At 40.5% G+C, this 15,252-nt stretch overlaps 2 protein-coding genes across 4 annotated transcripts; one reads left to right on the top strand and one right to left on the bottom strand.

Moving 5' to 3' along the window:
- Positions 1–707: 707 nt before the first annotated feature.
- On the bottom strand, positions 708–3,411 carry LOC141008478 (aldo-keto reductase family 1 member D1-like). The gene is made up of 9 exons (XM_073480855.1): positions 3,241–3,411; positions 2,922–3,089; positions 2,704–2,820; positions 2,234–2,311; positions 1,909–2,031; positions 1,541–1,650; positions 1,224–1,389; positions 1,044–1,126; positions 708–960 (listed from the first exon to the last, which is right to left on the bottom strand). Exons 1-9 carry the CDS (start codon positions 3,337–3,339, stop codon positions 918–920), a joined length of 987 nt encoding a protein of 328 aa, XP_073336956.1. The 5' UTR covers positions 3,340–3,411; the 3' UTR covers positions 708–917.
- Positions 3,412–3,768: 357 nt separating this feature from the next.
- trim24 (tripartite motif containing 24) lies at positions 3,769–14,078 on the top strand. 3 transcript variants are annotated; one of them, XM_073480995.1, is made up of 20 exons: positions 3,769–3,851; positions 4,181–4,485; positions 5,031–5,149; positions 5,237–5,384; positions 5,627–5,759; positions 5,964–6,080; positions 6,298–6,412; positions 6,494–6,640; positions 7,092–7,206; positions 7,883–8,049; positions 8,168–8,413; positions 9,333–9,455; positions 9,551–9,698; positions 9,796–9,853; positions 10,140–10,266; positions 10,378–10,667; positions 11,191–11,302; positions 11,556–11,630; positions 11,952–12,113; positions 12,255–14,078. In XM_073480995.1, exons 2-20 carry the CDS (start codon positions 4,212–4,214, stop codon positions 12,828–12,830), a joined length of 3,252 nt encoding a protein of 1,083 aa, XP_073337096.1. In that variant the 5' UTR covers positions 3,769–3,851; positions 4,181–4,211; the 3' UTR covers positions 12,831–14,078. The 3 variants fall into 3 exon arrangements, with proteins under 3 accessions (XP_073337096.1, XP_073337098.1, XP_073337097.1); XM_073480997.1 differs by having other exon boundaries at positions 9,393–9,455; XM_073480996.1 differs by having other exon boundaries at positions 7,883–8,019.
- The last annotated feature ends 1,174 nt before the right edge of the window (positions 14,079–15,252 follow it).

The raw sequence follows: 15,252 nt of genomic DNA on the forward strand, positions 1-15,252 counted from the left end.
TTGGGAGAGCTGTTATGGTGCCTTCATGAACACTCGGAAACTTTAAAATACTTCCGAGGTCGCAGGTTTTTTAAAAGATAGCGTTGGCGTTTTAACAGCAATTGTCAACAACTTGCATCAGAAAACAACGATATTTTGCTGCTATTATGTGTTGTTTCCGTGCAATAAGGAGAGACAATGACATTTAGGTGGTAATTAAGGATACATTTAGCAAGCATATGCTAATGTGGGGTTTGATTATTTTTAATTGCCTTTACTAATAGCCTATGTCTACTATAAAAACACCACATCCCAGCAACCGCGTACTTTTAAAAGACTCTGGCAGTCTTTAGTACCCATAACATGTTCAACAGGCGTGATTTGATTTGATGATAATATTTCCTACAGCACCTCAACTCAGCATCCTTTTTTACAGGTTAACTGCAACGATTAAAGTGTGAAACGTAACCGATTACATAATCTAATTTGGCTTCACGGCTCAGTTTAAAAGGTCATATTCGTATATATATATATATATATTTCAGCAATAATGGCCAATCTTATTATTGCCAGTGTTTCTAGACCGGTTTACAGTCATATACTACGGCACCCATCCTCCACTTCCGTCGGGACTGTAGGGGTTGTCTAAAGAAGAAGCGAGGCTGAGAACAATGTTTTCCAATTGTCTTTAAATCACTCACCAAGACAAAGAAATATGAACACAGAACTGAAACAATCAGATTATTGCTTTAATAATGTCACATTCATCAAAAATATATTTACATTATTCAACACATATAGTATAAATCAGAAAAATGTTTCATGAAATGTACAATACAATTATTTTCAAGTTAAGGCACACCATGTTCTAAAAGCAACAAAGTGAACAAGGCAACTCATTTGGTCACACTCAAATTAAGTCCCGACATCTGTGGCGTCTAGTAGTCATCATGAAATGGATACTCTGGATGATCGGACCACCTGTTGAGTCAGTGAAGAGAAATAGTAATCATTTATTTATCACAGGAAGAAAACATCAGTAGGCTGCTACGCGCTATACTCACATGAGAAGCTCCACAAATCGAATGTTCTTGTTCAGTCCCTCGATTGCCTTCATCTCAGCCTCAGAAAGAGAGAAGTCGAATATCTGCAGATCAATCACAGAACTTTTTAAAGTACATTTCCTATTTTACACACAGCATGCTGATGTGATTTGCTGCCTAAACTGTGCCACACAAACAAACCTGAAAGTTCTCCTTGATGCGAACAGGGCTGAAGCTCTTCGGGATGACAACCACTCCTCTCTGCACGTTGAACCTCAAGGCCACCTGGGCTGTGGTCTTGTTATACTTTTTAGCAACTGATACCAGTAGCTCATCTTCCAATAATGGGGGGCATTTAAGGTTTACCCTGCGGAAACGGTTTGGACAGTTTTTACAGTTTTTCCTCGTGCAACATTTTAGTGTTTTAAGCCAAGGACACGGCGTCTTTTATCTGTTACGATTAGTTACACATTAGCTGAATGTGAGTACACAAGTTCTAGTACACATTTCTTGCATACCAGGATGCATCTCTAGATGTCCCCAAGGGGCTGTATCCCACAATGACAATATCATGCTGCTTGCAGTACTCCATCAACTTTGGCTGGGTGAAATAGGGATGGCATTCAACCTGTGGTTAAAAAAGCACAAAAAGTGTTTGTTAGTTGATGGAAATAGACTGAATGCTTCCTTTTGTGAGTCTTGTACACTGTATTAGTCATTATTATCACATATGATCAGTTTTCTTAAGGGCATCTTTACAGTTTTGTGAAAGGATTTCTGTTCAGTTTGTTGAGAATATAATTATAAGTCAGTGACTTGGGGCGTGGTAGTCCAAAAGTTAATGTTTTCTTCTAATTTGCCTTCATTATTACAGCATTTTCTGTACCTGGTTTGACACAGGCTTGTGTTTCAGCCCAGGTTTGTTGAGGATCAACTCTAGTTGTCTCTTATTGAAGTTGGATACGCCAAGAGACTTTACTAGTCCGGCATCTTTGCAAGCCTCCAATGCCTGTCCAAGGTGTAAAAAAAAGCAAGAAAGGCAGAAAGTAACACATTAGACTTTGAACTTTGAACAGATTGTTAGTTGTATTGTTTCCAGCAAATGTTAGACTAAGTGAACTAAGTTAATTAGTTACTTATTATCATGTTGGTCATTAATTAGATAAAAAGATAAGTCTCTGTATTCTTGACTGCAAGTCAACAAGTCTCACCTCCCATGTGGCACGGAGATCTGTCTCGTGATATATGTGCTTCCCATTCTCATCCTTGGGGTAAAATGTGTCTCCTGGCTTCAGAAAATAATAACATTGTTATTATTATAAGAGTGAGTATTGATGAAGTTAAATAAAGAAGAGACAATCTAATGTTGTATGATAATTTCATCAGGTATCTTTTTAAAGGGGCACTTTGTAGTTTTTGAGAAGAAATTCAAACGCAGAAATATTTGAGTTTTTCCATAACTGAATCAACAAGCTGTTCTCAGAAAAAAAGGTCCCCAGAACACTGTTTGAAGCTAGAAAGGTGGCAGGGTCCGCCACATATAAACAAAGTAAAAACAGTATGAAACTGCATTGTTCTTTAAGGTCAATTTGTTTATTCAGTCATGAAAACTATTCAGTCAATGAAGATCTTTCTCTGCTGATTAAAAATTCTTGCCCAAAACTACATCTTTAATGTTTACCTTGAAGGCTGTGGGCATTTCGACAATGTAGAGGTCAACATAATCCAGTTGTAATGTCTTCAAGGTCCTCTCCAAAGCTGGTCGTACCAATTGTGGGGGGTGGAATGTGTTCCACAGCTGTATGATCGGTGCAGTTGAAAAGGCGTTAGTTGTTGCAAAAGTCCAGCAGTCACTCTGTAGTTGTAAAGTTCAATGAACTCTTAAAACACTCTCCAAACCTTTCCACAGTAGAAGATGTCCTCTCTCTTTACAGTTCCATCTGCAATTTTCTCCCTTATAGCTTGTCCCACCTCATGTTCATTGAAGTAGACCAGGGCACCGTCAATATGTCTGTAACCAGTTTCAATAGCCACTTTGACCGAGTCACATGCAGTTCCCTTAGGCGTCTATAAAAAACACCAGGAGTCATTAAAATTTCCCTTAAGCAAACCCAGTGCACCACAGACTGAACAGTGTACTGTTTTTTTTCAAGTGACATGCAGTGCTCAGTTAGTTAATGTTTTATCACAAGCTACCTGGCTCAATACTGTGTCTTACCGTGCGAGGATCCCCATAAGTTCCCAGTCCCATTAAAGGTATGCTGTTTCCATCACTCAAAGGGATGGAGTGGCTCTCAGCTGTCAAATCCATGATCATCAAAGTGTAACAAATGTTACCAGTGCTGCTGCTGCTGCTGCTGCTTGTGTGCTTAGTCAAACCCCAGACTGAAGATTGCACAATACAAATCTGCACAGTATATTAGGTTTGTCCTATTGCACTTAAACCTCAACAGAGACTCCTCCCTGGCAGAAAGATCAGCCCCTCACAGGTCAGGAAAAAAAGAAATGTGATTTTTTTTTTTTTAAACGTGTCTAAAGCATTCACGTCTAAATAATTAGTAAATAGTTAATAACAATAGTTAGCATTTTTACTTTGGGGATCCGTATTAATCACATGTCACGGGAAATTGTTTACAAAATATAAAATTTCAAGTTGCTCTTCTCCAGATGTAGTTTGGCCCAAACCGGGCGCTGTAGCTTTAAAACATCGCGGTGCACTCTGGGTAGTAGATGGTATATGTTTTGAGTTAAGAATTCCCAGATGGTTGCCTCTCCCATGGACATATGAGCGTATAAACACTATGTTTGTAGCGTGCTGATAATTTCAAAGTGAGTTTGCATTGTTATGTTTCGCCTGTTCACATTAGAACCGCCACAAGCAGCAAAATTCATTATTTATTGTCTCTTGTATGCGTGCAATTAAAACAGGCTACGTTGCTAATTTAGCTCCTTTAACGGGGAGAATTAGACTTTAGCTAAAGGTGCTATCGCACAGTTTGATAAGCCATCTTGTAGGATGAAAGGACTATGTATTTGATGTTGTAAGGCACAATGTAAGTAACTATATTCCCTATCAGGCTTGTTAAGTCGGGAAATTATAGGCTAACGTTATCCTTTGTTTCCTATCGCAACGCTACATTGATTGGTTGACTGGAAAGATCGGGAAACAGCAGACCTCCTCCCTAAAAAATGGATGAAAGTGCCGAAAATGTTGACAACGACGACATTGTCATTATCGTGGAAAACGAGGCGGAAAGTTTGCCAGCCGAGGAGGAGAGACTGAAACAGCAAGGCACCTTCGGGCTCATGGACACTTGTCCTATCTGCAAGTTGAGCTTCCACAACAGAGAGCCCAAACTGCTGCCGTGTCTCCACTCTTTCTGCAAGAGGTGCCTCCCTGCTCCTTTCAGGAGTGCTGACCCGAGGCGTGACTCGCAGGGTCAAGTCGACAGCAACAAACCATGTAAGGATAGTGTTTGATATGAGGACTTTGTAGCGAGTTGTGATTAATGTCACTGTGGCAGCTTGTGATAAGAAAGCTCTTCATACCAAGCTAGAACTGAAGCTAGTGGGGGGCTTGCCAGCAGTGATGAGCCAAAATTTAACCTTGAGCTTAGTGTCACATAACTTCTATGTGGGGCTGGATGATGACACTGCGATCTCAGGATGCTTTTAGCTAAACATATCAATATTTGTATAATGTGACAAAAGTTTGGTGCTTTTTTTGCTGTCAGAAATGTATGTTGCTTAACTGAAATGCAGCCTTCAACACCAGCTCGGCAAAACTTTAATAATGATATCATATAACTACTCTCAAATCACCAAGTCACTACATTGGCTACCTATTGACCATCTCTGTGCATGTATCCTATTTAAATCCTCTTCTATTAAAATCAACACCGTAGCTGCTAAGTATCACCCAACCCTGTGTTTGTTTGAAATAATAAAGTAATCGTAGTAGTTGTGAGCTGACACCTTTTTACATGTGCTTCTGCTCTCTCATTCCAGTGGGTGCCATTCGATGTCCGGTATGCAGACAGGAATGCTGGGAGATGGACGTGTTGGATAACTTCTTTGTGAAGGACTCTGCCGAGGTGCCAAGCAGCACGGTGGAGAAAACCAGCCAGGTTGGTCCTTGAGCCAGTCATGTCACAACGGTCATAGGTAGTGGGGATCTCTCCCTTTCATTTGTTCTTTATCTTTGCCTTCGATAGGTGTGTATGAGCTGCGAGGACAACACGGAGGCAACAGGTTACTGCGTGGAGTGTGTGGAGTTTCTGTGTGTGACGTGTATCGAGGCACACCAAAGGGTCAAGTTCACCAGGGATCACACCATACGCCAGAAGGAGGAGATGTCTCCAGGTATTGTTTGGAATGGGGCAGGGAAATGTCAGTTTTTCAGCAATTAGTTCAACCTAAAAGTTCAGAGGGTTGTTCAACAAGTGTATAGAGGAGTGGGACCACTGTTGTCTACCTGCCAGAGATGCAAAGTGGACAAGCGGGTAAACGGCTCTGGCAGGATGTGTGAGTCATGATAATGATGGGAGAGATAGCTTAAAAAGCTGACTTTATGTTCTTAAATGTCCCTCCTCTTTGTATCCCAGAAGCAGTAGGTATGTCCACACAGAAGCCTGTGTTCTGTGACATCCACAAGCAGGAGCCTCTGAAGCTGTTTTGTGAGACGTGTGACCGACTCACCTGTCGAGACTGTCAGCTGCTTAAGCACAAAGATCACAAGTAGGCATATTTTTGTTCTTTTCGACAATAGAAATAGTGTATTTTTCTGTTTATCTTCCATTATTACTTTCAAAAGATGCACGGTGTCGGTCTGTTACCAAATAAGAATACCTAATGATTAATTTAGGTGAAAACTAGAACACCAAGAGCTGTTGTTGTAAAAGTGAGCTTCCAATCATTAATGAACATGTTCTCTGTGTGTAGCTACCAGTTCTTGGAGGACGCGTACAGGAACCACAGGCAGTACCTGGAGAACATGACACAGCAGTTGCAAGAGAAAAGAAAGGCCATTGAGGAAGTGTCCACCTGTATCAGCACTGGGTAAAGCTGGAACTTGATTAGCGTTTCTATTTTTTAGATGAACGCACATTTCTGTGCAGTATAATTTTGACAAATTGGTTCCCATGGAATACTCATCTTTCCAGACTTCCAAAGTTTTAGCTGCAGTTTTAGCAGAATGTGATTGCACTCAAAATCCTCATGGGATTCATGTGAGGCATGATTTTTAAAATTCATTTTCTGCCACTTATTCTTCCAGACTCCAGCAAGTTGACGAAAACCGGAAGTCTGTAACTAATGAAATAAAGAAGTCCATCTGTAATTTGATTATGGAGATCAACAGGAAGGGAAAGATTCTGGTCAACCAGCTTGAGGTAAGTTTAATCTGTTTGGAAAAATTACTGTTCAAAGGCAATCGTGACGTTTAGACAATTCATTCACACATTTACTCCTAGGCTCTGACTAAAGACCATGAGGTGGGTTTGAAGAAGCAGCAAGAGGACGTCAACTCTCTGAGCAGGCACCTGGACCACGTCATCAGTTTTACCAAATGGGCCACAGCCAGCCACAGTGGAACAGCGCTCCTGTACTGCAAGAGACTGGTGAGTGACTTTAACATCACAGTGCAAATTAAACTTGATTTATTTGTTTGTGTTTTCTGAAGAAAATGTGTATTGAGAGCTTGAAGTTGTGTGTTGCTGCTAAAAATTAATAAAATGAATGGGTTCAAATAAATAGAAACAAAACTGTATAAATAAAAGCATACGTTTCTAAAACCTTTCACAAAGAGAAAGCTTTTATGGAGATATTTCAAAGAAACTATGGACTTAGTGTGTCTGCGTTCAGTAGGCAGAAGTAGTTGGCAATTGAAAAACAAAGAGTGAATATGAAAGTGTAAGAGCTGTGTAACAAATTTTTTTTTCATTATTTAATGTTTAGTTGTTACATGTACCTTATGTTACTGTAGAAAAAAAACAATAGCAATTTGATAAAAACCTACAATACCCGCAATGACCTCAGTGACTGAAATGTCCTTGTCTTTTTGTCTTCTAGATCCTTTATCAGATCCACTACCTGATGAGAGCGAGCTGTAATCCTTCAATTGTCCCTCAGAGTTCTGTGCGGTTCCAGTGTCGCTCTGGCTTCTGGGCCACCAATGTAGACCTCGGTAAGACTGGAGTCCCCTACAACTTACACTACAAGTCAAGCTGCAACGGGTGTCGATTGCTGTCTTAGAATAACAGTTGTTTACGACGGATTTTTAGAAGTCTAAGTGTGTCTTAAAAACCCATAATCTGCGCAAATAACTGCGAACTACACATTTCCTTTTAGTTCATTACAGTTTTAGCTTATAAGCCACTGATGCACACTGTGACTATAACTTGGAAAAATGCAGAACTAGAGATAGTCTTTAAATGATAAACGAACTACATCAGCAGCTGAGATTCAAGATAAAGGGGAAAAAATCCTCAGTATGGTCGTTCACAGTAATGAGAGCGGCGCTTGCCACTGTTGAAACCTTTTTGATGACGATATCCTATACTTTTATCTTTATTTGTCAGTGTGCTCTTGAGTCAAATAAACAAGATAGATGTTTTTTTTTGCTTCTCTGTATTCGAGTGTGGGAATCTCTTCTGACCTAAATAACTTTATTAATCTTGTGTTTTTAGTTCACACAATCGACCCTTCTCAATTATCGTCTTTATTTGTTTGAGCACACGCAAGACAGTAGTTTTCAACAGGAATATCAAGTTTATGAGAGGCGGAGGACACCTGCATGAACTCTTAATGCCACTGCTATAGATTCTTGATTTATTTCTTAACTATTTCCTTATTTTCTCCAGGCTCTCTGGTAGTAGAAAGGGGACCTGCCCGTCCGCCCATCACCAACCACCAGGCAGGTCCCAGAGCAGAGGCACCCACTGGAGCTCTCACAGCAGCTCAGCAGAGACAGAGCACGCTGGCTCAGCTCCAGATGCAGGTTGGGTTTTCACCACAGCCAGTAGTTTTGGTACTTTGACAAATTGATTTGTTTTAAGACTGATAAGTGTGAAAGAGCACTTTCATTATACTCATACCACCATACCAAATACTCTGCATTTATCTATGCATTTATTCCTCTGTCCAAGGTGGACAAGCTTTCCCAGCAACCCCACAGGCAGCCCCCTCCCAACCACTGGTCCTGGTATCAAAACGTCAGGCTCCCAGGACCTCCCGGCCCCCCGCCCCCAACCAGACCCATCCACGGTGGGTCCTCCCCCTCCCAAGGCCCCCCAAACTTGGGACAACAGGGACGCAGATTCGTAAACTCCCACCCCAACCCCAGAAGCCCCACATCATCCATGCTGCACAACACAGGATTCACACCTGCTCAGGTAAGTTAGTGCAATGTACACCGATCAGGCATGACATTATGACCACCTGCCTAATATTGTGAAGGTTCCCCTAGTGCAGCCAAAACAGCTCTGACCTGTCAAGACATGGACTTAAGACCTCTGAGGGTGTCCTGTGGTGTCTGGCACCAGGGTGTTTTATAGTGGATCCTCTGGGTCCTGTATGTTGGGGGGTGGGGCCTCCATGGATCAGACCTGCTCCAGCACGTCTTACAGATGCTCGATCAGATTGGGAGCTGGGGAATTTGGACGCCCGGTCAACACCTTGGGCCCTTTATTGTGTTCCTCGAGCTGTTCCTGAGCACATTGTCCTGCTGGGGGCCACTGCCATCGAGTAGTGTTGTTGTGATGAGGGGGTGTACTTGGTCCACAACAGTGTTTGGATGGGTGGTGCTTGTCAAGTGGCATTCACATGAATGCCAGCACCCAAGGTTTCCCAGCAGAACATCGCATTGTGATGAGATGATCAATGTTATTCACGTCACCTGTCAGTGGTTTTAATGTTGTGGCTGATCGGTTTATGTATGTGTGGAATGTACTGTATGTTCTGTACGCCAGACATGAGCCTCTTGTCACTGGGGAAGTATCTGTAGACGGGGCATACTAAAGAGTCAGATACCAGAAGCAGAAGTTCCCAGCACTGTCCTCAGCCCACTTTTGTTTTAATCACTTGAGGTTTCTCTGACGTTATTGTTGTTGTAAATCTTTCGTTAAAACTTGATTATCATTTGCCTCGAAATGGAGGGTGAATCGAGTTGGTTTATCTACCAGATTGTATTGTCTTCTTTCAGCTTCTAGATAAATTTATTTTCTGAGAATGTCTTTGACTTATAGATGATGACAAACTGGCTTTTTTAAAACCTGAACTTTTCTTTCAACTTGGGTTCTTTTCTACATTTAGTCTCTGAGAGATCTGATCCAAAGCTCGACCTACCCTCCTAAACCCATGGATGTGTTGCAGGGTACGTCCCGCTACCCGCAGCCTCTGTCCACCGGAACAGCTACACAGACGTCACTACATCAGGTTGGGAGGATGCAACAAAGTTTTCAGTCTCACATGAAAGTGCTTGATTTGTTTATGAAGCATTATGGAGCATTGTTTTTTATTGTTTCCTACAGCGGGGCCTGACGGAGTCCTCCTATCTGAAGAGGAGTGAGGCTGTTGGACCCGTCCCCTCCATCACCATCTCCATCCCCAAACCCAGCTTTGCTACAAGTGGAGCTTCAGCAACTGTGGACAAGACAAGCATGCTTAATCACGTAACAGGTTGTTATCAGAGCTCTGATGTAGCAACAACCCGAAGATCCCGTCTTATGTGAACATTTATCTCAAATAAAGCTTTTTATCTTCTTCTTCTCTGAAGCTCAAGCAAGGCAGAACTCTCCGTTAGCCAAGCCGTCTTCTTCAGACAGAAGCACAGCGTAAGTTCATGAACTCTGTCCTCATCACAGTTCCTCATCTCCATGGTTCAGCGGAATGGCTGAGTGTTGAATGTTTAACTATTTAGCCTGCATGCCTTCGTAGTTCATCACAGTTCTTCAAGCTAGTAGCTTTTTATTTGTAACAGATTTATTTTTGTCTTTATTTTGTTTGGCTTATGAATCTGAGCTTGTTAACAGGAGTGATGGGTTGGAAATGCTGCTTCGTCTTTTACAACTATATAATGGTCACAATCTTCCCTTCTCTCTTGCAATCTCTTAATTGAAGGACGACGTCCTGGAAGCCGACTTTTGAGCCTCCGTCTGCCCCTTCAGCCAAGCGACGAAGAAGGACGTCCCCCGGGCCTGTTATAGTCATCAAGGATGAACCAGAGGATGAGGATGAAGTTCGTTTTGTAAGAGAATGACTTTGGTTAAATCCAGTCCAGAATGTCTTAGAAACATAGCAATTTGTTTGAAATTTAAAAAAATAATAATATTTAGTCATATATCCTACATTTTCTTAGGTGCAGTCCAGCCTGCCAGACAGCAGCACCGGGGCTCAGTCAAAGCCTCGGCAGCAGCTAAAGGTGGCTGCCCCAGCATCAGTGCCTGGATCTGAGTCCAAAGCTGGGAAAGAACAGCGTCCTCAACCCGCAGGGCAGCCAGAGTCTGAGAAGAGAGCAGAGCCGGAGGAAGATCCCAACGAGGACTGGTGCGCCGTCTGTCAGAACGGAGGGGAGCTACTCTGTTGTGACAAGTGCCCCAAAGTTTTCCATCTGACCTGTCACATCCCAACTCTTAATGAGTCCCCCAGGTGAGAGACTGGTCTATTGTTTTACAGTAATATGCAGGTTAGGCTTTCTACTTTATTGCAGCTGGAATATTAGTTTGTGATATTCAAAGGTTTGTTAAGAGAGTTTTGATACATCTGAAATGAATTGTAAACAACTCAAAAAGTTAACGGGACTTTTGCATGTGCTGTCATTGTACTGCAGTTCCTGTATTTCTTGTTCAAACCACACTACATCAGGTTATAAAATGTTCTTATTCACCACAGCGTTTAAGTTATCGTTTAGTTGTCTGATTTTCATGGAGGAAGTCCCTCATAGATCACTATCCTTCCTTATCTTTTTACTGAACAAGAATCAATTAAAGGAGTAGTTTGCCAAAAATGTATACTGATGGGGATTCTGACAACCTGGTCTATGGGTCTTGTCAGTGACTAATATTGGCTGTTCTGTGCTGACAGTACTTACCATATTGATCATATTCAGCAGTAGTCAGCCAGTCCATGCATCTGTCCTTAACAGCTTTCCTGTGCTGACTTCTCTCCACAGTGGCGAGTGGTTCTGTTCGTTCTGCCGCGACCTCATCTCTCCTGAGATGAAGTATGACTGCAAGAGGAAGGATGACCCCGCCTCTGAGGGGTTCCCACCTGTTGATAGAAGGGTATGTTTACACACTCAGCTGTTAGTTAGAGACTTGTTCTGTTTTATGATCATCCAAAACACAACACCATTTCAGAAAACACAACATTTCCTATTGTTTTCTGACATGCCGTTGTGTTTTCTGAAATGTTGTTTTGAGCATCAGGGTCACCGTACCCAAACACGTTTAATCTCATTAAGACAGACACATAAAATGATCAAGTTAATGTCAGATCTAATGTTTCCTCTTTTTTAATTATTTTTTGGACGTGCAGAGGTGTGAGCGGCTGCTACTACGTCTGTTCTGCAATGACTTCAGCACTGACTTCCAGCAGCCTGCTACTCCATCAGTAAGTTATTGAATTTAGTATTTGTCAATAAAAAAAAAAACCTGCTCAGTTGCAGTAAGTTGTGTTCTTATGTGGGTTTTAAAAAAAATATTGCTTTTCGTGTTATTTTAAATCATTATTAGCTCATATTGAAAGGGTTAAACTGCCACCACAAATGAATAAATCTGGGAAATCTTTCAGCAAAATTATTGTATGTGACATGACACTGAATTGCAGCTGTGTTTTAGCATAAAAATTGTGTTTGAAAGCGGCTATTTAAAATCTGATTTTCATGACAGTTTTATTAGGTGCTCAACTTTGACTTTGTTTTTTCTGTTGTAGGAGACAAGAAGGTACAAAGAGCTGATCAAGACGCCAATGGATTTGTCAATAGTGAAGCGGAGGCTTGAGTCAAAGTTGGGGGAAGCTGAATGCTACAGTTGTCCGGAGGGGTTTGTCGCGGACGTCAGGCTCATTTTTATCAACTGTGCAAAGTACTACAAGGTAAACGTCAGTTTCTATAACATTAATCTTTTGGGAAATTAACCAGTTATCTGCAAAAACTTTATTGTAACATAGTATGTCTTGTCAAAATGTGAATTTGATCTTTTATATAACTGATAGTTCTTTGCTTTGCCTGTACAGGCGACCTCAGAAGTGGGCAGTGCAGGCTTGTACTTGGAGGACTACTTTGAGGAGCAGCTTAAGCTAGTCTACCCAGATAAAGTCTTCCCTGGTGGGAGGGAAGAACAGATGATCCCTCCTTTGGAGGATGAGATAGATGAAGAAGAGGAAGAGATGATGGAGGAAGGAATTGCCCCCCTTGAAGACGATAAACCACAAAGTCCTGTGGGAGAAGGAATCCCTCCTGTAGAAGAGGACTTGGCTCCTCTGGAAGAAACTTCAGCCCTGGCAAAGGAAGAAAAGCCAGAAACAGAGGAGGAGGCGATCGATACGAGCGATAAGGGGACAGACAAAAAGGTAACAGCCAAGGAGGAAGGCTCGCCTCCTGCAGAGGAGGCAGAGCAGCAAGAGAACAGTCCTGAGCAGGAGGTGAAAAGCTTGGCTGCTGATGAAAGTGAAACAAAAGATGGAGAAGCTTCCAGCTCCGCAAAAGAGGAGAACCCTCAGCTCTCTATGGACAAGACTGAAGATCCTGCTGAAACCCAGGAGAAGGAGTCAGCTCCTGCAGACACAGCCAAAGAGGAGAAGGAGGGATAGATGGTTACATCAGAGACAAAATGCTGAAACTGCTGGATGATTTTAGTCTTCCACAGAAGTGGCCCCAGTGGGGACCTACCTTGCTGCAATCAGACATTTTGTTTGTAAAATGTTATATTTGCAATAGGAACAAAGGGTACTGCTTTACTAAATAGACTTATTTAGTAGTGGTCCTGCCGTAGATGCACAATGAGAGGAGCAAATAAAGCTCCTTTTGGAAAGAGGTTACATTTTTACTGTAACACAGAAGGTTATTTTCTGAGATGACAACACTGAAAAGCACACAAAAGATATTCTTTGTTGATAGGATCGTTGTGTAAGCTATCATCAGTTACTTTGCTTATCACTTGTACATAACAATGCCATGAACTGAAGGCATAAATGCTGCAATCATAATGAGAACAAAAAGAGACTTTGGATTAGAATTGCATGTAAGATGTCTTAGTATAAATAACAATGCCTCAGTTTTTGCGTTAATGGACTTGAGCTCACATGTGCTAGCCATTTGGCTCATAAACAAATAGTTTTAATGCAATAGTATTGTTTTTTATTTTATTTTATTATTAGTATTGTATTAATGCTATGAATGAAATGAATAGGGCTGCTGTATGTACTGTAGTTTTTGTACAGAAGTGCCACATCTATCTGTGCTATTGATTTAAACAGCCCCTTGACAAATGTGGCATTTTGAAAATGATGCTGCTTGGTCCTTTAAGAACGAAAATGATTTGCAACTGTCATGTTTCATTTTTATGTTGCTAGTTTGAGGCCCTTTTATCCCCCAAATCCCAACAGCCTTGTGGGTTTCTATCAGGAGAACAACTCTTCAGACTTGACTGTTATCAGTCCTAGATAATGCAAGGACATGATCATCACTTTCTCATCATCAGCCTGTGACAACAGTGTTTTACAAATGAGTCCTTGCCCTGCTGCTGCATGATTAGTTTTGCATAAGATTAGGTGAGCCTAATTGTTTTAGTCTGTCTCAGACAGACTTAAAAAAGCATGCAGTGGCACTCTATTTGTCCATGGCATTAAGGAGAAAACACTTTATTATAGATACTTCAAATAGCTAAACTCTCCTGTATGTCAAAAACTGACTACTCACTATTCAGCCATTTGTCTAACATCTTTTTTTTATTTTATTTTATTTATTGAGGATACACAAGACCTGTAAATGAACTGTTGAGCATAAAAAATACCTGCATTTACAATATTTGTAATAAACAGGGTTACATGTAGATCTGACTTATGCTTTCAATATTGTCATCTTTTTTCTGTTTTTTTAAATGTATAATTCAACATGCTGCACCATGAAAAACTCAATTTATTCATAGCTTTGAGGAGTGTTTCCAAAGCTACAGTCTCAACCCACACAGGGGGTCACAAGTAGAGCCTGGCCGATCTGGATATTTGGGTTTGCTGCCAAAGCTGATATTAGGAGTAAAAAACTGATACTGATATACCGGCTTATGTATAAAATGTATAATATTATACAGAATACGTATATACAGTTGAGTGATCTTTGCATTTTTTAAAACCCTCAGCTGTGGTTGTCACACAAAATAAACTTCACTGGGTATTTAGAAGAAATTCACACTCCAAATTTTAAAATATATGAATTTATGAATATACATGAGGTAATAATACAAACTCAGAAATATTATTTTTTTCCATAACTGAATAAACAAGCTGTTCTCAGAGGAAAATAAGGTCCCAGAACACTGTTTGAAGCTAGAAAGGTGGCAGGGTCTGCCAAATATTAACAGTAAAACAGTATAAAACTATTGTCCTTTAAGGTCAGTTTGTTTATTCAGTTTATTCAGTCATGAAAAAAGTTTGTTTAGGCATTAAAAAGTAAATCAATGATGATAGTTCTCTTCTGAATCAAATTTCTTCCCAAAACTACATAGTGCAACTTTAATAATTTAAAACTACCCAACCAAGCTTTTTCTGCATTATACTCTGGTAAAACATTTTTTTTTAAAGTTTTCTTGTTGGCACATATCGGACACTATATATATGCTAATATATCTGTGATAGGCCAATATCAGTCGATCATATCGGCTGACCAATATATTGGTAGATGGAGTTGTGCCAAATTCTATTATTATTATTATTCCCTGTTTTTTAAATTTAAATTTCAATATTAGATTTTAGTAGTTTGGAAAATAACTTCCTTGTTTCAAAAACTGAAACAATATTAAAATAATAATAATAATAATAATAATAATAATAAACACATTACAAAGTTGTGGTTTAAGACATTTTAAAAGCCAGAATGACTGGGCTTATTATTTGTAATTGTTTATTTCATTGTTCTTATTATATCTAATTTTGCCTGTATAGGGCTTCCATACTTTTTGAAACTGTCTTCTTAAAACTCCACGGGCTTATTTCAGTCTTGTTTTATTTTTGCCTG

Source organism: Pagrus major, chromosome 14 (genome assembly GCF_040436345.1).
Source record: "Pagrus major chromosome 14, Pma_NU_1.0".
Lineage (NCBI taxonomy): Eukaryota > Metazoa > Chordata > Actinopteri > Spariformes > Sparidae > Pagrus > Pagrus major.